Source organism: Thamnophis sirtalis, unplaced genomic scaffold, assembly GCF_051295495.1.
Source record: "Thamnophis sirtalis isolate CommonGarterSnake01/CBP01778 unplaced genomic scaffold, rThaSir2_p1.2 scaffold_5, whole genome shotgun sequence".
In the NCBI taxonomy this organism is placed as follows: Eukaryota; Metazoa; Chordata; class Lepidosauria; order Squamata; family Natricidae; genus Thamnophis; species Thamnophis sirtalis.
This window is the reverse complement of record NW_028261385.1, coordinates 103,766,182-103,793,678: the sequence shown is the minus strand read 5'-3', so window position 1 is coordinate 103,793,678 and position 27,497 is coordinate 103,766,182. Positions and strand designations below refer to the sequence as shown.

Here is a 27,497-nt window from a genome sequence, read left to right as displayed (position 1 = left end):
TTCCCCACTTTTCAGGACTAATCCTGTAAGGAAGGCAGGAAGGAAACATTGTAGTGTTGTTTCTAGCCTAATCTTTGTTGCCCTGCTTACAGAAACTGCCTCTCCGGTTAACCCTTATTACATTGCAACAGCTAAGGCGAAGTGCCCATCAACGTCAGTAATGTTGAGTTGGGCACGCCCAGTCAGTCACGTGACCGCTGAGCCACGCCTAGCCAGCTGGTCATTAGGGCAGAGAACCGGTTGTTAAATTATTTGAATCCCACCACTGCTGCAGACAGACTCTTGTGTGAAAGAAAAGATCATCTTTATCTTGGAAACTGCTTTGTACTAGATGAGGTAGCATAGAACCTGCATGGTATACCCTCTGTTACTGTAAAGACAGAGCAGAGCGACAGTTTACGTAGAAAAATAGTAGGAAATAACAGGGTTGGCAGACCTGAAATCATGGTCTGCCCCATGATATTGTATAGAGGCAAGAAAAGTAAGACTTCCCATGTCAAGGAAAAATATTCAAAATGCAGAGTCCCAACAGTGGTCACCATGTCTATGGTGCTTTAATGTATTCAGTATTAAAAGTTTGCAATATTGGAATCCCCTTAGTACAAACTGGGAAAATAATTTTCTCAATCAGTGGGCACTTTTTCATCAAAAAACGTGTTCAGGAAGGACGGAAGAAGAGGGAAGGAGGATATAGGATGATGACACCGTGATGTCATAAAAAAGAAGTGCAGTTGTTTCTTGGAGGTAATTAGGGTGGTAATAATCTAAGCAATAACGTAAGGGGTTTTAAAAATTCATTTCTCCCCCTTTGAAAATTGTCCATTTCTGTTTTGAATCTTGGCTACTACATCTTTTTGTTATTAATCTTGAGTTTAACTTAAACGTATGTTGGGGAGATTGTTTTAGAGGGACTTCTCTTTTCTAGGAACTAAAGTAGGCTGCTGAGTTACCTTCATGCTTCTCTGGGCTACTTCTCCCCTGATAACTAGTATTTAGAACCAGTGGTGAAATCTAAAAAAAAATCCTGCCGGTTTGGTGGGAGGTCATGTGACTGGTTGGGGCATGGCTGTATAGTCATGTGACTGAGGGGGTGTCAAAAGACAGAAACTCACTTTAACAATGTTCTGCTGGACTAGATGACCTCTAGGTCCCTTCCAGCTCTGGATTGCTGTGCTCTTTCAAGGTATCCACTGAAGCTGCGTCTAGTGCCAGGTTTGTGGTCCTTCCTCCCTCCTTCCCTCCCTCCCTCCCTCCCTCCCACCCACCTTCTTTCTTTCTTTCTTTCTTTCTTTCCTTCTTTCTTTCGCAGAACCCCTCCAATCCCCGTTTTTGGCCCCGTTTTTTTTTTTACTTTGTTAAGCATTTTTTTTACTACCACATTTCACCTCTGTTTAGAACCTGGGATCAAGAGTCCAGCATTGTGACCTTTGTGAAGAAAATAAAAGTAGTTTGTCTTTTCTGTGCAGCTTTTCTGGTTGCTACTGTTCTGTTCAAGAAGGTGAGGGTAAATGGTCTTTTAAGGGACATGAGTTGCAACCCGAATTTTGCCCTGAAGCTGTATTGTTAGCTATAGGTGATAATACAGGCCTCTTTAGCTTGGTATCCTTTAGGTATGTTGGCTATGCTGGTTAGGAGTTATGAAAACTGAGACCCAACATTTCTCAAAGAAAAAAAATGTGTGAAAAATGTTTTAAGATGTTTTAAGAAAATCCCTTAGCAAGGAAAATAGACTTGTCTCTAAAGATCACTTCAGTAGTCTTGTACATGAACATACAGTAGAAGACCTCTTGGTTTTTTTGTTTTGTTTTTTGAAATTTGGAACAATTTCATATAATAATACGTAGCAAAGTCATCTAGCCCAATCTTTTCAAGGATTATTTTAGAGGCAAAGATTTTTTGTTCAACATCCTACTAGCAGTCCTTAATTAAAGATGCTAGGAACTAACTATAGGGTCCTGTGTATACAAAATACAAAGCTTGGGTTTTCCATGCCATTCTGAAACTCTTTCTGCTCTCCTGGGCAGGCAAAAAACTTCCCCCACCTCTTTTGAAAAAGGTGTAGACCTCTCTAATGTAGCCATTACAAACTTTGCTTCATAGTAGACAGAAATCAGGGCAGTCCAGTTTATGCCAGTAATATAATGAATGAGGGGGGAAATTGTTTTTTCTGATATTATTTTAATCTAGTATGTGCAGAGAGAAAAATTCCATGCCAGAGCTACAATCAATGCATTGATCCTTGGGATGTATGTGATGATCATGTAGACTGCATAGATGGCTCGGATGAAACCAACTGCTCACCCAGTAGCTGCTTAGCTGGACAGTGGCAGTGTAAGAACAAAGTCTGTATTATGGAAGACTGGAAGTGCAATGGCGTTGACAATTGTGGAGATCACTCGGACGAAGAGTTCTGTGGTAAGCAACTTGATCGACCCATGAATGTAACAAATCCAGCTAACTCATCGTAGCAAAGAATGAATATCCAATATGATTCTTATAGAGCAGAGGTGGGGAATGATGGCCCCTTTATAATCCTTCCTCATGGTGGGACAAGCCATTATGGATGTGTTCTACTGCTTTTTGTTTTAATCGTATATTTTTTATTTGACTGCGTAGTGGATGGGCTCAGGTACAGTGGCAATAGGTAAACCATTGAAGGACATGAAAAACCAGGTTAGGGACATGTTTCTCCTGGATAAACTTTCTAGAGTCCACACTAACTTGATTGCACTTAGTCAAGTCACAAGTACTATCTATAGTTTGTTTACAACTTTCATTTATTTGATACTGTCTGTAGAATACCGTTAGCCCCATAGCCAAATGTCTCAAGTATTTTATTAATCAAGGAGTTTATCAAATATAAAATCATCAGAGCCCAGTAATATAAACCAATGGGCTCTGAGGATTTTTTACTTGATAAATTGATCAAAAACTGACCATGTTTTTGATTGGTTAATAAAAAATATGGTCAGTTTTTTAAATTATCTGAAAATATTGCAGGCAGTTTCCTTATGTACACATTTCAGTATCGCTTCGAGAAATTCGAAATATACAACTATGATGTCTTCCATAAAGCAAACTGGGTGGCTGATTTGGATTTATGATTTGCAGGAAAATAACTTTTTTTTTTAATGTGGCATTTCTTTTTTGAAAAATAATAGGCCGAAGACAATACTTGCTGTGAAAAAGCAGCTGAATAGTAACAATGTTTTATTCTCCAGAATTAGGTTTTAACTGTGCATCTTAAATATCAGTAACTTGTACCTTGTTTAGCTATTACATGTTTAATTGAATAGCAATGCTAATAAAATGGTTTTCATAATTGCATCATGTTCTTAAGCATATCAACACCTGGACTTGGTATCAACAATCTATTTGACTCAGAAACCCAAACTAAGTATCTTAGTGCCCCCAAAGTTGAAATATGTAAGTTATGAAATCAGCTTCTGAACTAATCTTATATGAAACTCTTCAGATGGTTGGATAATAAAATCTGCTTCAAGAGTTTTACTTTCTTGAGAAGGTAACTGAGGCAAGTCTTTACAGTTGGGTTGTACAGTTGAGTAACATATACATGGCTGTGCTAAGGAATTAGAAACACAGTTGTATCACTTGTTACTTGGAAGCTAATGGAAGTTTTGGGCCATTTTCCTACTAGTGACAGCACATTTTTATTGCATTGCCAGCTTAACTATCATTGAAGTGGCATGAAAACCATTCTCATTACTGTTACTTTTGTGCCATGATGATTGGATGACTCCAAAAGATGTTACAAATCATTAGTGAATATCAATGGGAACCAGCTAATGTGCGGCTTGTAAGAGTTACATTCATTCCAAGCACATGGGGACAGTACCAGGTTCAAGTAGAGTTGTTTTGTACTTGTCCACAGTCACAAAGCTGGAAGGGAAATCTGTCTGTTTGTCTAGTCCCATCCTCTATTCAATACAGGAATTCAGGTATATCTGAAAGGGGAACATCCAGCTTCTGACTGAACATTCATAGTAGAAGAAAGTCTGCTCCCCCTCCACAGATAATAGGTCCATTTGTTCAGAATATACTATTTTTCCTACTGTTCATCTGGAATGTGCTTATGTCTAGAACATACTGTGTGAATCTCGTTTTGGGAAAACAGGTTATAGCTTTGAAGAAAATGATATATGAATTTATGTTGGTGACAGATTGACTTGCAATCAGTGTGAACCATATATAAATGTTTTTTTTTTAAATTTCTGGTATACAGCTCACTGCCCAGAAACAATGTTCCATTGTGATCAAGGGAAATGCATTTTGGAATCTCTAATGTGCAACGGAGGGGCCGATTGCTTGGATGGCACTGATGAACCCTGGTCTTGTGGTAATAAACCCTAACAGCATGATCTGTTAATATTATTTTTTCCTAATCAAGACTTGAACGAGGGAGTAATTCTTGCTTCTATTTTTTTTTTCAGGCAAAAAATGCTCTCTGAATAATGGTGGCTGCATGGAGAAATGTACAGAGACATTTTGGGGTGTCAATTGTTCATGTGCTGCTGGCTGGGAACTTCTTGCTGATGGTAAAAACTGTTCAGGTATGAATGCAAAGGGACAATTCCTGAGCTAGATTGATATATATTCTCAATTGTAAGTTGTAACAAATATTACAAGTAGGAACTGACTACTTATGCCTCAAATTCAGCAGTTGAGGGAGCTGAACTTTTAAAGTGGAAATGGGAACTTACCACAAAATAGAAACTATATTTTCTAATGTATTAGGCAATTAAACAATGGCAATAACAATAACATAGCTGTAAGAGACTTTGAAAGTCTTCTAGTCTGAACCCTTGCACAAGCAAGAGACTCTATACAACTGGCTGCCCAATCTCTTAAAAACCTCCAGTGGTGGTTCTGAAGGCAACTCGTTTCTTCCACTGGTTAATTGTTTTCACTGTCAGGAAATTTTTCCTTAGTTCTAGGTTGTTTCTCTTCTTTGTTAGTTTCCATCCCTTGCTTCTTGTCTGGCCTTCTGATGCTTTGGAAAATAGGTTGACCCATTCCTCTTTGTGGCAGTCCCTCAAACATTGAAACATTGTCATCATGTCACCCCTAGTCCTTCTTTTCTCTAGACTAGACATACCCAGTTCCTGCAACCGTTCTTCATGTTTTAGCCACCAGCCCCCTAATCATATTTGTAGCTCTTTTCTGTATTCTTTCCAGAGTCTCAACATCATTTTTATAATTTGATGACCAAAACAATGCAGCCTTACTAAGGTTTTATAAAGCAGTACAGATATGTCACATGGACTTGATTCTATCCCTCTATTAATGCAACCTATGATTGCATTGGCTTTTTTGCTGCTATTGCTGGCTCATAAGTGGCTGTCCACTAGAACTCCAAGATCCCTCTCACAATTGCTGCTATTGAGCCAGCTTCCACTAACTTTATACCTGTACATTTGGTTTTTCTTGCCTAAGTATAAAACCTTAACTTTACCCTGAATTTATAGGGCCCAGTGTTCAAGTCCATCAAGATCCTTTTGGATCTTTAGCCTATTCCTGTCAGTTTGGTGTCGTTTGAAAATTTGATGAGATCCCCTGCTATTCCCTCATCTAAATCATTTATGAAGATATCGAAGAGTACTGAGCCTAAAACATAAACTTGGGTACCCCACTGCTTATTTCCTTCCATGTAGATGTAGTTCCATTAAGGACTGCACAATGAGTGCGGATTGTTAAGCAGTTACGAATCCATCTGGTGATGATGCTGTCTATTCCACATTTTTTTGTTTACCAAGACATGGGTTGTGGTCTACTTGGACAAATGCCTTATTGCAATCCAAGTATACTATGTCCACAGCATTTTGCTGGTCCACTAATTTTGTCACTTTGTCAAATAATGAAATAACATTTGTTTGGCATGATCTGTTTTTGATAAACCCATGTTGGCTTCTGGTTATAACTTTGCTTGCTTCTAGGTGTTTGCAGTTCTATTGCTTGATTATTTTTTTCCAGGATCTTCCCAAGTTTATTGTGTACACCTAATGTTTTCTATAAATGATGAAACTTTTGATGCAACTGCCTTTACCATTTATAGCAATTTTTAACAGCCTGTTTTTTTCTTTGCAGATATTGATGAATGTGAAATAGCATACAGTCCTTGTAATCAATTATGCAAGAACACATTAGGTTCCTTTACCTGTGACTGTGTTGACGGATATGAACTCTTCAATGGAACCATGTGCAAAGTTATAGGTAAGATTTCAGTGTACAGTACAATTAGCCTGCAATGAGTCTAAGAGGCTGGAAAAAAATGAGATCTCTTAGTTTCACTGGAGTCACAATTTACAAGTAATTTGAGACACAGTTAAATGCTATATATTGTTAGCTGGTTAAGAATTCTAAGAGGTGCAATGCTGGCTCAGATCAAGAGGGCTTCAAATTGGGATGGGTGAGTTTGACTATGTCTTAAAGCAAAGGTAACTAAACTTCGTGTTCTTTTCCAGATGCGACTACCAAAATGCTACTAGCTGCCCCTCAAGGTCTTGCTCTCCTGGATTTAAAGACACATCACCAGGAGATTCTAGTATCTACAAAAACAAAGGCTGTCTCTGTTGCTTACGACCTCTTAAGGAAAAGCTATTATTGGGTTGAAGATAAAAAACTTCATGTTTATGTGTCTGGAAAAAGTGAGATGATTCTTTATCCAGGTAAAATGATTTATTGCGGATAAATCCAGAATCAAAAACTAACCCTTCTATTTTTGCCTCTATACTTCAGCAAAAGCAATGTTCAGCTTTAGTTCTAGATGAATCCTAATTTTCTTTGGGATGAACTTTAAATCAGTTTACAGTCAACTGTGCCTCAGTTTGTCTTTTCATATAGAATTGTGTGGCATTCCTTTAGAACCGAACACAATTCCTAGAGAATTGTGCCTATCAGAATATGTGGGAGTAAAAATTAAGGCTCCCCACCCCTTCTGAGGAGGTTGAGATTTAACAGGCAAAATGTGTGTCTTAAAACTTGCCATGGCATAAATCCACTACAATAAGCCCCCAAATCTTCCTCTCCGCCTAATACTGAGCAAATTTCCCACCTTTTTATAGTTTGAGAAGAAGACCAATGTGTAATGTAAGTCATGGGTTGGTCAAGGCACTGATATTTCCAGTTAACTCTTCAAAGCCCAAACACTGTAGAAAAAAATCTGATGTTAAAAAGTGCAACATTTTCTATATTTTCTACATAATAGAAGATGACCATTGATGAAGACATAATTACATAATTATACTGATGTATAAATGGAATATATCCTATTATCGTAAAGTTGAATTTACAGGAAGGTGAAATAGCAAGCAAAATATTACACAGAGACTTCTTAAGCCTCAGAAAGAAGCAATGTAAAGAACCCCCTTACAAAAGATTATTTATGTAGGGTGTTTATAGAACCCTACAAGTTACAGATGGACTATAACAAAAACTCATTGAGCCCCTTCCCATATTTTATCTTCTTGAATTTTGCCTATAGATGTCAGTGGTATCAACAGCATCTCTGTAGACTGGTTCACAGGGCAGTTATACTGGGCCAGCAATTTTCCTCGTGCTATCTTTGCTGGTTTGAATGATGGTAGGGGCTATGTAAAGATCCTGGAGAAAAATCTGGTGCCGGAGCAGCTGATTACATTTCCAGAGAAAAGGTATGAGTTTCAGAATAGACACTACTGAATTTACAGTATTGTCATAGTGATATAATTTCATACATATTTGAAGCCTGCCCATATAATATCTCCAAGACACAAACTATTTATTTTAAATGCCCAAAGTTTCAAGAGATTACCAAATTTAGTAAGATTTCACTGTTCTCTCCAGAAATCCCATAAGCCTTTAGGGCAGGAATCCCACATATTTACATACAGTTAGTCTTCAACTTAAAACAGTTTGTTTAGTGACCATCCAAAGATACAACAGCACTAAAACAGTGACATGTCTATTTTTCACACTTATGACCATTGAGGCATTCCCATGGTCATGTGATCAAAATTTGGAAAATTGGCAATTGACTCATGCTTCTGATATTTGCAGTGTATATGATGGTTGCAGTGTCCCGTGATCATCTTTTGTGACCTTGTGACAAGCAAAGTCAAAGGGGAAACCGAATTCATTTAAGAACCATGTTATTAACAACTGCAGTGATTCACTTAGCAACTGTGGCAAGAAAGAGAGCCGAGGTGGCCCAGTGGGTGGAGTGCAGGCCACTTCAGCTGACTGCTATCAGCAGTTCAGCGGTTCAAATCACACCGGCTCAAGGTTGACTCAGCCTTCCATCCTTCCGAGGTGGGTAAAATGAGGACCCGGATTGTTGTTGGGGGCAATATGCTAACTCTGTAAACCGCTTAGAGAGGGCTGAAAGCCCTATGAAGCAGTATATAAGTCTAACTGCTATTGCTATTGCTAAAAGTCGTACAACGGGGCAAAATTCACTTAACTAATGTCTCACTTTGCAACAGGAATTTTGGCCTCAGTTGTGGTTGTAAGTTGAAGATTGCCTGTAGCATAATCTCAGAAATTTTTAAACTTAGAAATTTGATAAATATTTGACTCAATTCTTATAATTTTTGGTCCCCGTGATACTATACAACATTATCCAATATTGTTCAGCTCCTGAGAAGATCCTGATCTAAGAGTGTGTAAGTCCTTCATGTGTGGTAGCAAACTGGATGAGTGACTAAATAGTCGTATTTCCAGACCACTGCTCTTGAAGCATTTTGCTCTGGTTTTCTGTCTTATCACAGATACATGTACTGGGTGAATTGTGGTGAAAAGGACAGGACTGTAATAGAAGCTGCAGGGATGGATGGATCAGACAGACATGTGCTTGTGGTAGTATTTGCCGAAGAGCCCGTGGGATTGACTCTTGATTACATCACTAGTAGACTCTATTGGATCAGTATGTATAAAAAGGTGTGTAATTCAGCCCATCCCAAATGCAAAGCTACCTATGGTTTGCATCTCCACATCTCCCTCTCTCCCTCCCTCCCTTCCCCCCTCTCGTGATTTATTAAAACAAATCCTAATAATGTGTTTATGTTCTTTAATTAAATATAATATTGTTACATTTAATACTGTATATCAATTTTTCATGTTTCTGCTCAGGGAAACAATTACATTTTTTAACTTGTTGCAGTCCATCTATTTCATTAGGGAGCCAAACAAAGGAGTCCTAGAATGACAATCTGTACAGAGAGTTTTATATACGACTTATCCTAAGTGTTCAAAGGGCTATAGATTTGAAATGATCCTTATTATTTTTGCTATATTTCCACTGATACTAAAAAAAATTAAAACCTTAAAAGTACTTTTATTTAGTTTTTTAGATAACGTTGGAAAACAGGGAATTTTTTAAAAAAATCCCTGGCGCATAAGGCTAAGCAATCTGGCCGAACAATTCTTTTAAATGTCTGTTCAGAACCAAAAATATTTTCCTGAATTGATCGAATCCTCTGCAGAATTGTTCTCAAATGAGGATATGAAAGGGTTATGGTTGAATTGCTAGCATTAATCCATATAAAGGTAAAGGTAAAGATTCCCCTTGCACATATGTGCTAGTCGTTTCCGACTCTAGGGGGCGGTGCCCATCTCCGTTTCAAAGCCAAAGAGTCAGTGCTGTCTGAAGATATCTCCATGGTCATGTGGCCAGGATGACTAAATTCCCATCAAAGGTGATCCCTTATTTTTCTATTTGCATTTTTACATGCTTTTGAACTGCTAGGTTGGCAGAAGCTGGGACAGAGCTCACTCTGTTAGGGGACGTTAGGGATTCGAACTGCCAACCTTCTGATCAACAAGCTCAGCGTCTTAGCCACTGAGCCACCACATCTCTATTAATCCATGTAGAGGGCCACAATGTATAAACCATCTGATCAGAAGAATTTGAGCAAAAAAAAATGCCATACAGAATTGCCTTGGTTATCAAGAACATGGCTAGTTTTTGAACTGTTTAAAGTTAATTTAGCAAGGAGGAGCTAAGTTCAATGTAAAGAGGTTATTAACTTCTTACTTTTATTTTTTATCAATATATCTTAGACTGTGGTTGTTAAATATCTATACTGTGTACGGGTTCTGGGAAGTTGGGGGGGGTAGGTTGTGAGGGCTCGGGGGGGAGGGGGGAACTATCCCAGGTTTGATTTTAAAGTAGTATGATTGCACATGTATATTGTCTTCTCTTATAACATGATATTGTCTATGTAACAATATACATGTGATTATATGTTATGGAAATGAAAATAAAATATTCTTCTTAAAAAAAAAAAAGAACATGGCTAGTTAATTAAAACAATTACCGGTAGTGATAGTTCTGTAAGTCTGAATGCTGTTTTCAAATTGCTTTGTTTTTCTTTTTAGTCCATTGAAACAGTAAAAGTAGATGGTTCTGGAAGATACACTTTCCCTGATACAATGCTGAAAAATCAGGTTCCCCTAAGACTTGCTATATTTGAAAATATGTTCTTCTGGAGCACTGGAACACACTTGTTTTATGCATCTCGCACCTCACCCGGTGTTGGCACACTGCTGGACGCCTCCATCTCTTCATTCACAGTATTGCATGAGTTACAGCAATCACTAAGTAAGTTGATCTCTTTGGCAAGCCATAAGCAGGGCCGAGCTACTAAGAAAAAATAATTTACATTTTGTCCCCCATGGATGTTTCTGGGATACACTGTAGGAATTCATAAGCAGTTGTAATAAACTTGCTTGGGGAGAATTACAGTATATAGTGGTGATTGGATTAAAAGATAGTCAGGAACATCTAAAGCAACCTCATTTGAGCCAAAGGTTGAAAGGTCTTTCTTGGGTTAATGCTAGAATTGTGGAGCACTTCGGTCTGAAGGCAACATTTGCTTCAGAGCATGTGAGTTGATTGCATACCATATGTCTGTCATTTTTTTAAAAAACAGCACATTTTCCTAAAATTGCTGCCTTCAGTAGCTGTAGGTTGATCCTGGGGAAAAAAAGATTTGGTTTAAGACATTGTAGCCAAGTATTGCACATATGCTCCGGAGCAGGCGTCTACAACCATGGAAACTTTAAGACTTGTGGACTTCAACTCCCAGAACTCTGGGAGTTGAAATCCACAAGACTTAAAGTTGCCAAGGTTGGAGGCTCCTGCTCTGGAGCATCTTTTCCTTTGACACCAAAGCACTGTACAGCCCTAAGTAAATAATTACATAGTTTGGAGAAGAGGTTAATTAGTCTTGAATACTAACATATTCCCTTGATTTCTAGATAACACAAATGCATGTTTACCAGGAGTGTGCAGCCACATTTGTCTTTTGTCACCAGTTCATTCCAAAGGCTACAGATGCGCCTGTCCAAAGGGTACTTTTCTCCTAGCTTCTGGTGAATGTGGAGGTAGGTCTGTAATTCTCGGGTGCAACTAGAAGACCATAAGTCCCTGGAAGATGGGTGGAAACTCTCTATTGACCTTTTAAATACTAGTTTTGAGACTCGTATAAGCATCCTATTTTAGACGTCAGCTGTTGTGATGTGATGCATATACTGAATATGCTTTAGCTGTTGACAGAGGAGAGATAGGTTAATGATGGTTTGGATAGCTACCTCTTATATCCAATTGTTGTTTTGATCCCTTTGTCATCCATTATCTTAATATACCAAAAGCCAATGGCAGTAAGGTTAATAGCTGGTCCTTGCCAGCTGTCAAAAGACTTAAAACAGACCTTCAGGCAAATACAAATATACAGCTAGAATATGTTTAACCATGTCTTATTTTCTTTTGACAAAACAATTTTCAAGTTCTGTAAAGAATGGCTTATAACCATAAACCAGACTATTATGTATATTTTCTCCACTCAAGGAAGCACTAATGCCAGCTGTTGATATAGAAAGCCAATGGCTACTGCGATTCTTAGGTACAATATTAAGTGAATGTTCTTGGTGCTTGAATGACTGGTGAAGTTAGTCTCCAAAGTGATATTCTTCCTATGTGTACTTTGACAGAGTTGAAAGTTGTGTATTCTACTGACCATGAAATTTTCCAAGTGCACATTGGACCAGAAGGTGCAATTCAGCAGCATCAACCCCTGATACCTGAATGGCCAGAAATAATCTATTTTCAGGACATGGATTGGAAAAGAGGATTCCTCTACTGGATTGATCACAAAGGAGAACTGATGCGCTACAATATAGCAACAAAGACAAAATTAATAATTCCTACAAACTCTCCAGGTGAAGCACTATCCATTGGTATAAGTAAAATATAATACAGCTCTTAGTGTTAAAATTACTCCAAGCCTTGATATGTTGACATAACCTACAGGTTATTAGCAGTCATCTAAAAGAACTGCCTCCAATCAGTGTTAAAACCACAAAAAATAAAGAAATTGATGTTTCTGGCAGCTAGAATACACATTCATAACTAGATTTCTCAAAAGTTTACTCCCTTGGGTATTATAGATTTTCTGGTATAATGCCATAAAGACCTCAATTTTTTACTAATGCTAACATTTTTTTAGGTTTTGCAGTTGCACGGCTGACTAGGAATACTTTTTATTGTGTGTATAAGGACATCCAAGAACAGAGAGCAAAAGCCTGTAGGACAGAGTTTCTCAAGCTTAGCAACTTTAAGAGGTGGGGATTTCAACTCCCAGAATTCCCCAACCAGCATGGGGAATTCTGGGAGTTGAAGTCCATTCTACCTGAGAGACCGCCTCCTGCCACATATCTCCCAATGACCAACTAGATCTCACAGGTTAGGCCTCCTCCAGGTGTCATCGACCGGACAATGCTGGCTGGCGACTCCCCAGGGGAGAGCCTTCTCTGTAGCTGTGCTGGCCCTGTGAAACGATCTACCCGTAGAGATCCGGACCCTTACCACTCTCCCGGCCTTCCGTAATGCCACCAAGACCTGGCTGTTCCGGCAGGCCTGGGGCTGTTGATCAATGTCCAGCCCCATCTACACTGAATGGATGATGTGTTTTTAAATTTTAAAATGTTTTTTATCTGTCTGTAAGCCGCCCAGAGTCCCTAGGGAGTGGGCGGCATACAAATTTTATTAAATTGGAAATAAATTGGAAATACCTCTTAAAACTGATGAACTTGAAAAAAAACTGCTGTAGAATTATGTAGAAGAATTTGACCCTGAAGTATATAACCGCTTAAAGACTCATTCCTCTGCAGGAAGGTTTGGCTTTGGCATTTTGTGTATGCAGGAAGGTGAAATCGAGGTAGATGCCTACATAATAACAGGAAGTTACTTTCATGTTTAATTTTATTTGATTTGAAGGAGGTATGAACATGATGGATTGTACCACTGCTAAGGATGAAATTACTTTTTAAAAAGCCAAACTTGGTTAAAACTTAAAGTAATTCCATTTTTTGGATACTTTTGGAAGAAAAGAAACAGATCACTCAATACCAATTTCTGAATGTGGAATATTGACAGGGAAGGCTAATAAGATACAAATGAAGATTTGTAACCTGAAAAACAGATGTTGAATCTTGAGCATGCTGATTTTATGTTTTAATCACCATATCCATACTGAGTGTTTGTTTTAATCTTTCCCATGAATAAAACATTTTAGGACAAAGAAGGAAATATAGCCCCTTTATTAGGAATTTAATTGAGGAATTAAAAAAATCAAAATAGGCATAGAAACTTTGTACTAAACAGACATTATCTCCCACTAGCAAGATTGGAATATAGTGATTGGATTAGGAATTATTACATTATAGAATAGTGATTGTAGAGAGAAATCTGAGGCCATATTGATCCCAAGCACTACAGTCCTTAACATTGGGTCAAAGACTTGAGAATTACACAAAGGTTCTATTTAGGTTATCTACAAATAACTGTTAGACTCTAAAATGCTTTGGAGGTGAGGATATCAAGACCTATTCCTGTTTTAGATGAAACAAAGGAAAGGGCATAGTTAATAGGCATAGTATGTTTGGTTTTAATCTATTAATCTATTCATTCTGTCCTTAGATAAGCTAAATGAAAATAATTCTGAATGCTTGTTATGTTGAACCCCCAACTTCCAACCAAACCCAGGTGGCTTTGTCCCTAAGGAGGGACTAGAGTTGCCCAGTTTCTATCCTGATGCCTTAAAACAGCTACACCAAACCTTCTCTCTCTCACCTTGCTTAGCTTCCTGAGTTAACCAAAAGTCAGTTAAAAGCTGGTACAGCCACTACTAACAGTTTGACTTCTTTAATCAAGGAATCCATATTACAGAAGGAAGGAACATTCATAGCATTCATTGGCTCAATTCCAGACTGATGACAATGACTGTAGGTAGTAGATGGTGGTGGCAACGTGGCTTGGTAGATATCAGTGGAACTGCAAAACGGTTTTCTTAGTCAATAACCAGCTAGGAGAAACACGTGGCAAGAAGGAAAATATTAACTTGGGAGAGAGGACTAGTTCCCACAGATTCTAGTGCTCTGTGCCTGTTGAAGAATCTTGGATCTGAATAGTTTCTGCCTCTTTACTAGCAGTGTATTCTATTTTTAAGGTCTAGTTTTCTGCACAGAATGAGCAAATGGACATTTTCTATCCAGCAAGTTAGTTAAGGATTATAGGGGAAAGAAAACTGATTTCTCTTTTCTTCCTTTGTAGTCTGTGCAGCAACTGTTGATATACCATCAGGAGATCTTTATTGGTTAACTTGTGACAGAACCAAAATTAAGACTACCACGTTTGTTGGCTTGGTGTCAAAGATCCTCTATCATGCGGCGCTTAAGAATATTATATGGCATCTCTACATAGACTGGCAGAGGGCATCTCTCCTCTGGCTTGAAAGTGGCAAACGCATCCAGTTCCACCCTCTGAAAAGTGGGCTAATCAAGGAAGTGTGGAATGAAACCTGGACAGAAGATACTCCATTAGTTCTGGATATAAGTTCATCCAATTTTTTCTGGACTTCAAAAGACATGGGTAACTGAATTATTATTTACGGAGATTTGGCTAAAATATGAAACACTGTGGAAATGCAGTACAAGCCTACATTTATCTCATTTCAGTTTGATATGCTCCTAGTAGCATGTATTTACATTTGACTAGCTAAAGAACAAGTTAGGTTTGTGGTTAAGAATTAGAATAAGCCGTTTAGCCCATCACATCCCTGCATGCTGATTGGGGAATTCTTAAGTCTTAAAGTCACCAGAGTTGAGAAACACTGCTCTAGATACATCTAAGTCACTTTATTACAGCGTTCATGTGAAAATGTTAGATCTGTCAGCTGGTTTGGTCTTTAAAGTTAGACTACTCAATTCATTGCTTCTTGAAGAAGATATACATCTAGAGTATTTGCTTCCACCTGTCACAAAGGGATTCTAACGCCTGCACTCTTTCTATTATCATAGTGCTTAATGTACTGAATGTCATCACCCACCGGAAATATAATCTGAAGCAGGGTTGGTCCCATGAAGTGGCAGCTGCTTATAGGCCTTACCTGGTCACATTCAATGACACATCACTTACGATCTGGAACATGAAGTCAATGGAGGCCTCCACTATGCAAGTAGCTAAAGTAAAAAAGGCACTGTTCGTCTTTGACACAGATTTGAAAAGTGGTAAGCAAGTTCCAGGGAAGCCCCTGCTTTGCCAGTGAATAGTAAGTGATGGCCAGGCAAAAATCTTTACTTGGAGAGTGACTTCCAGTTTGACAGTAGGCAGATTGCATTGGTGGCAGCTTGAATTGGTAGCTTTCTATATGCTAAAGCAATTTCTGCAGGATCAGCCTATACCTAAATGTCTCAACAAAGACTGGCAGATACTTAGAGTTGACCTTTGGTTTGGTTTGCCAGATTCCTGGGTTTTGTGCCCTTTGTAGCTCCCGGAAGAGAATAGCATCTTTATAGAACTGTGAGAAGATTTAAAAAAAAAGCAGACTCAAATTAGAAGGCAACCTACCACTTTGGTTGTGGTCTCGGTTCTTCTAAGTCTCAATTAAAAATTATAGTCATTAAGTTTCAGCCAAGATCCAGCTTCAGGCAATCATGCATGAACTGAAAATGGGATATGTTGCTGCTTGCCTCAAATTGAATAGAAAGTGTCCAGCAGATTAAAGATGGTGTAAAATAGCTGCCCAGTGTTAATAATGCTTTATAAGTGTTCTAGCAGTATAGTTTAGCACTACCACCTCATGGTGGTGGCACCCTAATAAGATAAGTTGCAACGGAAACCAGAGGCAAAAGGTTACAGGAAGGAGTGTTCCATGCATTCTGTTCTCAGAAGACTTAAGTTTATGGTTAGGAAAAAAAGGGTGGATGGGTTTAAGACTCTGGTGGTCACCAGATTCTTTGTATTGGTGATTTGCTTCCTTCCAACAGAGGACTATTTTGGTTATAAAGTTCAAAAAGTTAATATATCTTTTGTCTATTTGGCTATCTTTAAAGACTAGTTATTTGTTTCTTTGTTTGGTTGTTAGTGCTTTCAAGTCAGATCTGAAATTGACCAGACATGTCTGCAGGATTTTGTGCAAGATTTTCATAAGTGGTTTGTCATTGCTAAGGTTCAAAATCATACAGCCAGCTTCTGTATCTAAGACAGAGCTAGAACTCATGGTCTCTTAGTTTCTTTCCTGGTATTTTTAACCATCATACCAAAAAAGCCCTCAGTATAGAAACAGGAATGGAAAATGGGTCCATAATGGGCTTTTTGCTAATGTTTCTGCTGTTACCTCATATTACTAATCTTTTAACTTTTACTAGTAACTTTTTAGGAATAATAATTTAGTAATAATTAGAATTATGTACACTGGTAGCTAAAAACTCTTATTACTCCGCTGCAGAACTCTATATAAAAGTAAATTGGATAATTGGTTCACAATCTTAAACCCAAGGACTGTCTTCACTTAGTGTGTAAAATATGTTTTGATTTTACTTAATTTATTTGATATGCAGTGTCTTTATATAATCTACCTTACAGTGATGTAATGTTATAGTTTTACAGCACATTTTAAATAAGAGAAAGCAAGGAGGTTCTTTTTCTTTTAAGTGACTGATCCTTAAAAACCTACAGTAGGGAAAATATTTTCATTCTAATGTGAAGTCTGGTAACACCTTTCAATCTTTTGAGGGGGGTTGAAATACTTAAAGGATGATATGACCCAGCGGTGGAATTCCTTTACCTTCCCTACAGGTTAGCAAATGTCTGTACATGTGTACCCCCTTTTGTGTATATGCAGTCCTCGCGCATTACATCGGGGCAGGTGGGTGGAGCCTCCTGCAGCCGCTGCAACCGATTCACCCAAACCAGAGAGAAACAGCTGAATACTACCTCTGATATGACCCCATGTTGGTTAAGCTTTCCTGGGTTTTTAGGCAACTACTCCATTTTTCCATAGAAAAGAAGAAAAATTGTTATCAAATGCAAGAACTATAGTGCTATATAAATACATGAACACACAAAGAGCTGTGAAGTTAACCTTTTTATCTGCAATTCAACGTTTTTTTAGCTGTAATGCAAGTGGTTCCTGTCTCAAATCCAACTGTTAAATGGCCTCATACTACGACTAGAGCAGTTCCACAGATAAAATTGATGACAGTCGTGCCCAGGACTACATCTACCACCTCAACAATGGCACCTTTTGTTCTACATACTGCATTTACTACAAAGGCCAAAGTCGTGACACCTCTGGTTTGTGGAAGGGGAGAATTGCTTTGCAAGAATGGAAAAGAGTGTGTCACCCATGAATACATTTGTGATGGGGACCATGATTGTTCAGATGGATCTGATGAAGAGGACTGTTCCCTGTTCTGTAGTAACCCAGGTACTAAGTTCTCACAGTCTGGACACCAAACATTTGAGCAGAGTGGGCTTCTGTTATTTTTATCAGTTTTGTTCTGAGGCATTTTAACATGCAGCTAGTGGTGTGGAGCATAAGGAATAGGCACTGCATTGGCTGCCTGTGTGTTTCAAATGCAATTCAACATTTTGACCTGGATCCAAGATATTTGGGGACCATTTTTTTCTGGGTAGAATCTGTCCATCTTATGCAATTAATCTGCAAAAGGATGTTTTGGATTCCCTCTTGGCAAGGTGTTAGGGAGGTATTTGTAGTTATCAAGCTCTTGGGAATAGTTGCTCCCTTTGGATGGTTCCCACACTTTTGACTTGTAGGAAAGTGATGAGAATTGTCCTTTTTCACCACATATTGGGAGTTATCTATTACTTGACTACTTGGTGTTAATGTTATTGTTAATTTTAACTTTTTAATTTTTTTTGTTGTTGTTTGGGAATTTATTTGTGGACTGCCTATTGAAGTCTATTGAATGGGGAATGATCTAAGTCAAGTAGTAATTAAATAAAACAAATGCAGCATCACATGTTCTTATAGTATAAGAGCAGACAGAGCAACTCTTAACCTAATGAAGTAGACAATCTTGATCAATGTGGTTAAGTCTGCATCAAGGCCAGACTTACTTATGTAAAAGATTGAAATCTGCTCTTACTGAATATGGCAACTGGCTTTGTAAATAGTCCATGCTGAAATCATCTTAATAGGAAAAAGAAAGGACTCTGCAAATATGTAGTGCCTGAATATAGAGCTTATTGTAATGTGTCTCTCTTAAAGGACTCTTCCAGTGCCAGAGTGGTCACAGATGTATAAATGAGAAGTACCAGTGTGATGGGGTGCAACATTGCCCTGACGGCTCTGATGAATCTAGCTGCTGGATGCCAACACCCCTCTGTGCTTTGCGTTGTGATGACAACACTCGCTGTATGCCAGAGAGTTGGTTATGTGATGGGAGCCCAGACTGCTTTGATGAGGCAGATGAAAAAAACTGTGGTAAGCCAGTGCAGGAAAGACAGATATCTAAGAAGGAACAATCGGTTTTTGGATTATTGGTTTTCTAGGCAAGTTGTAGCTGGAATAAACAGGAAATTCTCTGAAATGCATTTGAAGCTACTTGGCTAAATGATTAGGAGGTCAGGGAAAATGCAACATAAATGCTAGCAATACCCATTTCTATTTCTCCTTGTTACTGAATTGGATGAAGACTTGTGGGGGCGGGTCAGTGGCTGGAGGCAGTCAAACTTTGAGGTAGGCTAATAAACATAAATAGAGTCCCAATAAGGTGAGCAACTCTACCTAATGCCCTCTTCACTAGATTATGGTAATGGTCTCTATTTGGGATGCTTTGGAAAAAAGAAATCAACAGGAAGCTACATTTAGGTTGAAGATTCAAAGTATTATGTTGGTTGTATATGTTTTTCTGAGGCAAATTTAAAGTGGTGACATTGACTTACATTGCCTAAATTTCTCAGATTTCTGGAGGAAGCCCTTTTTCCATATCAGGTTCTTAGTTATACGCAGTAAAGACAGCCTTTCCTGTCTCAAGTTAACTTTTTTATTATTTTTGGTAGCCTTGAGTCAGTGTTGACTCTTGGAGACTCTTGGGACTAGTTCCCACATGTTGTTTGGCAAGATTTCAGAAGTGATTTGCCATTGCTTACATCCTAAGGCTGAGAGAGAGTGACTGGCCAAGGCCATCCAGTTTGACTCAAGCGTAAAGTGGGACTAGAACTCACAGTCTCCTGGTTTCTAACCACACCATACACACTATCTCTACCAAATATTTTCCCTCAGCTATTTGGGGGGTGGGGGAAGAAAAGGACACAAAAGCAAAATAAGGCATGATTTGGTTTTTTTCTGCATGTGCCACGAAAGACTCCTCAACAAGTTTAACTGCTACCTGCTCTATGATCACAGACTGCCTTGTGAAAACCACATTTTGAACTTAACAAAAGGCTTGAACTTAACAAAGGGCTTAAGCAGGGACCACCTCAGTTCTAATAACTGACTCATGGCTGAGAGCAGTGGCTTCCTAACTCTTGTTCTGCACTCACATAACTAGGAAATGTGGTTTCTACAAGGTAGTCTGTGATCTTAGAGGAGGGTTAGGGTTAGGCCTCTGGCAGTGAAAAGGAGGCAGGGGGCGACGCAAACATGTGAGGTGAGTCATTGGATGACATTCCCCCCAAATAAGACCTGGTGCCTTTTTTGGTGGGAAGAAATATATAATAAGAATGCGGCCGCGCGAGCGATTGTGGGTGCACCTCGCTTCACCCACGTAACACCTATCCTCCGCGAGCTGCACTGGCTACCTGTTGATCTCCGGGTGCGCTTCAAGGTGCTACTTATCATCTATAAAGCCCCTCATGGTAGTGGGCCTGGGTACTTGAGAGACCGCCTACTGCCAATTACCTCCACCAGACCGATACGATCGCATCGATTAGGCCTCCTCCGAATTCCATCTTCCAGCCAGTGCAGACTGGCAACTACCCGGAGGAGAGCCTTCTCGGTGGCTGCTCCGACCCTTTGGAACGAACTCCCCGTGGAGATTCGGACCCTCACCACCCTCCAGTCCTTCCGCGCCGCTTTAAAGATCTGGCTGTCCCGGCTGGCCTGGGGTTAAGATTGTAGCCCCACCCGAACTGTGTGACTGTTGTGCTCTTTTTTTAACATGTTGTATTGTCTACTGTTTGTCTTTCCCCCCCTTTTTTTGAATTGTGAGCCGCCCTGAGTCCCCCCAGGGAAAAGGGCGGCATACAAATAAAGGAAACAAACAAACCAACTATATTATTTTGGGGAAAACACGGTATTACAATGTCATAGCCAAACAGGGAACATAAATCTTTTGCTGCACTTATTACTCTTCTACCATGTAAGGTGAATAGCATTCTTTTATAAAATCTTGATAGGTTTTAAAGCTATTGTTACTTATTAATTGATTCATACTGTCTGGGTAAGTTTTTGAGGAGGGCATGAAACAAGGGAAAGTTAAACATTATTATCTGTTTGCAGCTCAGATCATATGCAGTGACCTGCACTTCCAGTGTAAAAGCGGGCAGTGTATTTCTTATATCTTGCACTGTGATGGAAATTATAATTGCAAGGACCATTCCGATGAAGAAGACTGCCCAGTCCCCAAACAATTGCACTGCTACAATGATGAAGTCAAATGCCATGAAAGTGGAGAATGCATCCAAAAGCAATGGCTCTGTGATGGGGATCTGGATTGCAAAGATGGGTCAGATGAGCAGGTACAAATGCTGAAAACCCTAAAGTAAGCTAGCTTCCCCCTTTGGGGTAAACAGGACAAATGGTGCCTTTTCAACCACTCAGCAGCTGGGCTACTCCATTACAGTCCTTGCCTTAATTAAGAATTAAGTAACCTTAATTGTGTGGCGCTTGAGCAGCATGGTGACTTAGAGATTAAGAAGATTGTCTCACCCTGAGGAGGTTGAGAGTTCAGTCATAGGGAGTGGCAGTTGTTTATCAGGGCACAAAGAGAAAATATCTGCTGTGAACTCCATGTGGCATCAGGAAGGGCATCTGCCCAATAAATGCTCAGCTCCATCCAGTTGCCCCGGCTCCATCCCAATACAAGGGATTTACAGGATCATAAAAAGAAAAAAAAAGTTTATTTCTGAATACTTTTCAAGATGTATAACTCTTGTCAAGATTGAAAGTTTCAGTCACTGCCAGCACACGGCATATTTCCATTCATGGTCACCAAATGTCTCTGAACTGCTACAGAGATATTAAGATACTTCTTTCTAAAGATATGCAGTATAGGCAGACTTCTCAGCAAATCAGAAGGCAGGATCAAGCAGCCGCCTGCCCCCATCCCCCCAGAATTTTTTTCAGGTTTCTTCTCAATAGTGCCTGCTTTCATTTCTCTGTGTTGCTGTAAAGTATCACAGCTCAGATAGCATTTTTTTCTACAGCAATATAGCATCTCAAGTCAAGTCAGTCATACTTTGCCAGCAGGCAAAAAGAATAGAATGGAACTGGAAAGGACCTTGGACGTCTTCTAGTCCACCTCCCCCACCCCCACCCCCGCTCATGCAGGAGAACCTACACCATCTCAAGTCTTCAAGTATTTTAAATGTTTCATTGTTGAACAGCAGCAGTTCTTGATGGATTGATTGATTGGTTTTTACAGGACTGTGGATTTCCAAAGAAACAATGTGGTGCCCATCAGTGGCAATGTCACAACTCATTAGAATGCATCCCAGATCACTGGACTTGTGATAGGGAACGTGACTGCAGAGACGGGACTGATGAGATTGGATGTATGTAAACTTTCTTCATCCTGTCAGCTAGTGCAATAGTCTGTTTTTTTGAAATGATGGGAGGGGTCTGTCTGTCTTATGAGGCATTAGCTTAACAGAGAGAAGTTCTGCAAAACAAGAGCCAAGTTACAATTGTAGCAGTCCTATGTTAGTCTTTAAATGTTTGGTTTAATTTCCTGTGGAGTTGAAATTTAAGGATATGGTAGGGCACCTCATTCTCACTATCCTTCTGCCTCTGCCATTTATTTCCATTTGTGCTTACCAGATTGTTGAGCTCATGTTCTCCTTTTTAAATATAACTTTATGAAACTTATCAAAGTATAAAATGAAAATGAAAATAGTGGGCAAAGAGGGAAGGGGAAAAGAGAGAGAGAGAGAGAAGTGTAGGTTAAAGGGGAAAGCGAACAGCGTTAACTTCTGACTCTTTTCTGCATAGTAGAATAAAAATAACATTACAGCCTCAAATTTTTACTTTTGCACACAGTCCTTAATATGTACTAGCCATTTCTATAGCAAACCTGTCTAATCAGCAAATCCCAAAGTCAAAGTTTCTTTTTTTCCCTATCTCAAGCACAAAATCTAGAAGCACTTTCCAAATAGAAGCAACATTGGATGTATCCTTTTCTTTGATTAAAGCAGTTAATTTGGCCATCTCTGCTAATAGCAATAGCACTTAGACTTCATACAGCTTTTACAGCCCTCTTTAGGCAGTTTAGAGAGTCAGCATATTGGCCTCAACTATCTGAGTCCTCATCTTACCCACCTCAGAAGGAGTCAACCTTGAGCCTGGTGAGATTTGAACTGCCGAACTGCAGCTAGCAGTCAGCTCAAGTAGCCTGCAAGGCTGCACTCTAACCACTGTGCCACCTCGGCTCTTTTAATTCCATCAATTTTCATCCAGCCCTCTTCTAGTGTGGGAATTAGGATATATTTCTATTTTTATGCATAGAGCATTCTTGCTTCGCTCAACATTTATAACAACAAAGTTCCAGATTTTTCTTCAAGTTCTTTGTTGACTTACATTCTTCTTACCTACCCTATTCCAGATCAATCACATGAAAAGACATACTCAGTTTGGCTTATGCTTCATTAGATTTCAGTGGTTATTTTGTTTATAATTGCATTAAAACTAGAGTCTTGAACTCCTCCTTGCTTTTCCAGGTAATCCCAGGAAATGCTATGACTATGAATTTCACTGTGGTGATACCTGTATCAATTATACTTTGGCCTGCAATGGGAAATCTGATTGCCAAGATGGAATGGATGAAGGCAGCCATTGTGCCATGCCATGCCAAAAATCATGTGCTCACATTTGTTACAAATCTCCTAGTGGGCCTGTAAGTAAAGACCAGCATTAGTATGTTGATGATGTTACTGTTTAAAAATGGACATGTACAACATGGACAACTGTTTAAAAATGGACAACATGTACATTTTAAACTGAATGTATTGTAAAAGCAAATAATGGGTTAAGGAGATTTGTTTCTTCCTAGGCTCTATTCTAAAATTCTTTCAAAATATGAAAAATAGATGTCCAATCTCAAATAATAATACAATATGGACTCATTGCTACTATTAAAGCAACAGGGTTTGTCATCTTAAGCTAATTTTTTTTTTACAAGGATAGTGATTGTAGCCATGAGAAAATGAGAAATACTTGGGGAAGATTATGACGGATTGGACAAAGTATTAAAATGCAAAGGCATCTTGCTGGCAATAGTTTTTCCAGTTGTAATGTAAAAGTTGCATTATAGTTTGATTGGCTGAATAAAGAAGTAATACTTTCAAACTCTGGTTCTGGAGGCCATGTCTCAGAATAACCTGGATTGTGAGAACCAATAACATAAAAGTAGGTAAAAGAAAATAAGACTGTTCATTGAAAGTGTTAGTAACTAAACTACAACTATAAAATGTTTTGAACAAGCAGTACAAAGTCAAGAGTTGTTGAAATCCCTGATATTTGGAAAAATGGGACTCAATAGAAAAAGATACCAGAAAAGTTTCAGGAATTAAAATTATCTTGTTGATGACCTAAACATAATTTTAAAAGAACTCAAAGCAGTTACTGATGGGTAATCCTGGTGAGATGATTACCATTAAATCATAAAAACAGCATCAAGCAATGCAAGCAGATTGAAAGTTTGGAAAGGGGAGCCCCTTTGTAATCTTACAGAAGGGGTGTCCAACCTTGGCAACTTTTAAGATTTGTGGACTTCAACTCCCATAACTCTCCCAGCCAATAGCTCTTGAAGTTGCCAAGGTTGGATACTCCCTTCCTTAGAGCAAGAGAATAAGTATAAATGCATTTGTAACTTTTTAAAAGAAATCTGGAAGCTACTCTTTATATCTTTTGTTCTTTTTTTTCTTTCATTTCTTTCATTTCTATTATCACTTTCTCCTTTTTTTTCTTTAAACTTGAATTGTTTTACTTTGTAAAAAAATTCTTTAGTAAAAAATAATTGGAAACCCCAATGCCTTCAAATGTATTACTTAAATGCATACTTGTGAATTAAATCTCAATTTGTATTTGGATTCTGAGTTTCCAGTAGCAACCTTTGGAATGCAGAGAGAGGAAAAAGAGAAGTTGTGAAAATTTACCTAGACAATAATGCATGTTTTCTAATTTTCAGCAATGCGCTTGCAATGAGGGGTTCAAGCTAAATAGTGATGGGCGCTCTTGCAAAGACATCAATGAATGCAAAGAGTTGTCAGTTGATAAATGTAGCCAGACCTGTGTCAATACAGAAGGCAGTTACTACTGCACATGCCACCCTGGATATTTACTGGAGCCTGATGACCACACATGTAAAGTAGTTGGTAAGATTCTTCCCGTCTACTGATTGGCTTTCCACTGATTGAATCTATATGATTCAAATTTAGTGAACACATACAGTTTTTTTGAAGGCAAATGTAACATAGAAAGCTTTACCTTCTGGGTAAGAAGTCTTGAAATAAGTCCTTTTGGCTTTGTACTATTAAGCTGGAGGATTGTATTAGGTGGATAAAGAAGGTGTGTGTGAAAGCTCAGCTGGAGCCTGGGTTTGAGACCAGAGCCTGGGGTGAGCTCGTGTTACTTGCCCCAGTTCCTGCCCATCTAGCAGTTTGAGAGCATGCCAGTGCAAATAAATAGGTACCACTCGGGTGGAAAGGTAACAGCATTCTGTGCACCTCAGCATATAGTATTCTGGCCATGTGAGCATGGAAATGTCTTCAGACGACACTGACTCCCTTGGGTAAAAAATAGAGATGAGCACCGTCCCCTAGAATCTTGGACACAACTAGATAGTGGGAACATTTACCTTTAGGTGGGCAAAGACCTCTAACTTCCTAGATCAGGGTTTCCCAAACACAGAGAGTTCCTTCCCTTGGGAAGGAACCAAATTCAGTTGAGATCTAAAGAATGTTTTAGTTATATTGTTACAATATATCCATTTCCTCCCAAATTTCATTGTTTCCCTTGTTCATTTGTGTTCATTTTCGTACTTGGATTTTTAGGGGAGTTTGTATACATTAAGATTACACAAAAGGATGGTGTGTGGCAAAAGATTAGGAACCCCTGCTCTCTATGGTGATCTCATCCAACTAAAGGCTGCCTTCCCTGCTAAGATTGCAGCCATTATGGTAGTTCAGAAAGAAAAATCTGACAAAGTTAAAATAATGCATTCATAATGAAATATAAATACTTTGGGTAAAGTAAATAGTTGTTTAGTGTTTTGATTCCGCAGTGATCCTATTTGAATTTCACACATCAACATATGTGCAAAACATTTTGAGTTTGAAATGTTCAAAACAGGCATCCATTCTAAGTAGGAACAAAAAGGGACAGTCAGTTCTGTGTTATTTCATATTCTCCCCTAGGAAAATATAGAAACTCTGATCATGTTGCCATTTTTAATCCTAGGCCCACAAATGATCTAATTTGTAGGAACATTAGCAAAAAGCAACAGATCTATAACTCAGATCTCAAAGCAATGAGAATTAGCAGCCATTCTGCAGCTAGCCAAGTGGTGTGCTGCTGCCAGTTCAGACCGGTTCAGGTGAACCGGTAGTTCCAACAATCAGCTGCCCCCGCCCTATCCTGTCCTATATTTCCTTCTTTTTTGTGCAGCTGATTTGCGCTGCTGATTTTCACACCTCCGCTGTTCTACTTACCAGGGCTGCCTTGGAAGGTAAGCAGCTGAGCTTCAAATTTCTGTATTTTGAACGCTGCACGCAAATGCATTAGGCATGTGTGCATGTGGAGTGCAAAATCATCAAACCGGTTGTTCAACCAGTTGCAGCCCACCCCTACAATAGCCACCCCTGCAATAGCCTGTTGACAGTAAAGGAACAATGCCCCTTCCCTGCACCTTTAGCAGTTTCTTGATAGGGCTGAGTGGCAAGTAACATTCAGCATGAAATGACTTTGGTGGCCTTATGAAGAAAACCTAAGAGGCAAATAACTAAGTTTGAATAGTTCCCTAGAGCAAAATAGTATCTTAAACAGAAGTCAAGCCTGAATTTAAGAGAAGTTTTCCATAAAATAAAAAGTCAACCAAAAACAAACAAAAATCATGGGAGTTGCCCATTTCTCCATGTTTTTATTTTAGGATTGCCACTTCAGGCTAATCTTCAAAGGCATCCATCATTTTTCAACAATGATTTTGGAGGTTTTCCAGACCATTATTTGGTTAATATCCTCTGTTTTTATCAGCAAAAACAAGGCAACCCACCATCTGCAGAAGATAATAGTGAATTATTTTGGTGTTTTTCTCAAATGGTTTTGGAATCTTTCTGTTTTGTGTGTATATTTGCTGTGTCTAAATTTGAGTGCAGTGCTAAATAATAGAAAACAAAGAATAGAGTGGAAGAATGAACATCACTCATTAAAAGATGACTTGTTAAACTATTTCCTACTTCTCCCTTAATTTACATAGTTGGGTGGTTGCACTTTATACATATTTTGCATGGAAAGTAACTAGTTTTGTTTTTCTCATAGGTTCTGAGCCATCACTGCTAGTTGCAGTTCAGTTTGACTTACTTGTATTCGGATTAAGGACCATGAAAGAGGATGTTATCTTGAGAGTTGATCATGACGTCATTATTTTTTCCATTGACTACGATTTTGTATCACAGACTGTCTTTTGGATGAATCTCAATGCAGAAAGTATTAAGTGGATTGATATGAAAACCCAGGAAAAGGGAACTCTAATAAAAGGTGGGTCTTAATATATTTTCAGATGTCTGGGCTGTTTTTAAAAAATTAGTGGCTTAGGGCAAAACTAATTTTAATTGTAACTTTGGCAAGATAAACTATTGGTAGAACTCATATTTGACTGTTGAAGCTGACTCACACTCTCATGTGCTTGGAAGCTTCACAGGTTCACCCGAGACAAAGTAAAATTCAAATCTACTTATATTTAAAAGGAAAAAGCTAAGG

The 27,497-nt window shown here is 38.8% G+C and overlaps 1 protein-coding gene across 1 annotated transcript in view; it reads left to right on the top strand.

Annotated features, from left to right (window-relative positions):
* LOC106542791 (low-density lipoprotein receptor-related protein 2) overlaps positions 1-27,497 on the top strand; it is a 49,431-nt gene that overhangs the window by 5,741 nt on the left and 16,193 nt on the right. The window contains exons 4-22 of the mRNA XM_087717025.1: positions 2,188-2,415; positions 4,244-4,357; positions 4,452-4,571; positions 6,106-6,231; positions 6,483-6,686; positions 7,502-7,670; positions 8,766-8,934; positions 10,375-10,597; positions 11,257-11,382; positions 11,989-12,216; positions 14,609-14,926; positions 15,355-15,564; positions 17,451-17,765; positions 18,570-18,785; positions 20,805-21,043; positions 21,949-22,078; positions 23,240-23,415; positions 24,709-24,895; positions 27,057-27,275. Coding sequence (XP_087573151.1) covers positions 2,188-2,415; positions 4,244-4,357; positions 4,452-4,571; positions 6,106-6,231; positions 6,483-6,686; positions 7,502-7,670; positions 8,766-8,934; positions 10,375-10,597; positions 11,257-11,382; positions 11,989-12,216; positions 14,609-14,926; positions 15,355-15,564; positions 17,451-17,765; positions 18,570-18,785; positions 20,805-21,043; positions 21,949-22,078; positions 23,240-23,415; positions 24,709-24,895; positions 27,057-27,275 — 3,717 coding nt within the window. The remainder of the gene's footprint in view (positions 1-2,187; positions 2,416-4,243; positions 4,358-4,451; positions 4,572-6,105; positions 6,232-6,482; positions 6,687-7,501; positions 7,671-8,765; positions 8,935-10,374; positions 10,598-11,256; positions 11,383-11,988; positions 12,217-14,608; positions 14,927-15,354; positions 15,565-17,450; positions 17,766-18,569; positions 18,786-20,804; positions 21,044-21,948; positions 22,079-23,239; positions 23,416-24,708; positions 24,896-27,056; positions 27,276-27,497) is intronic.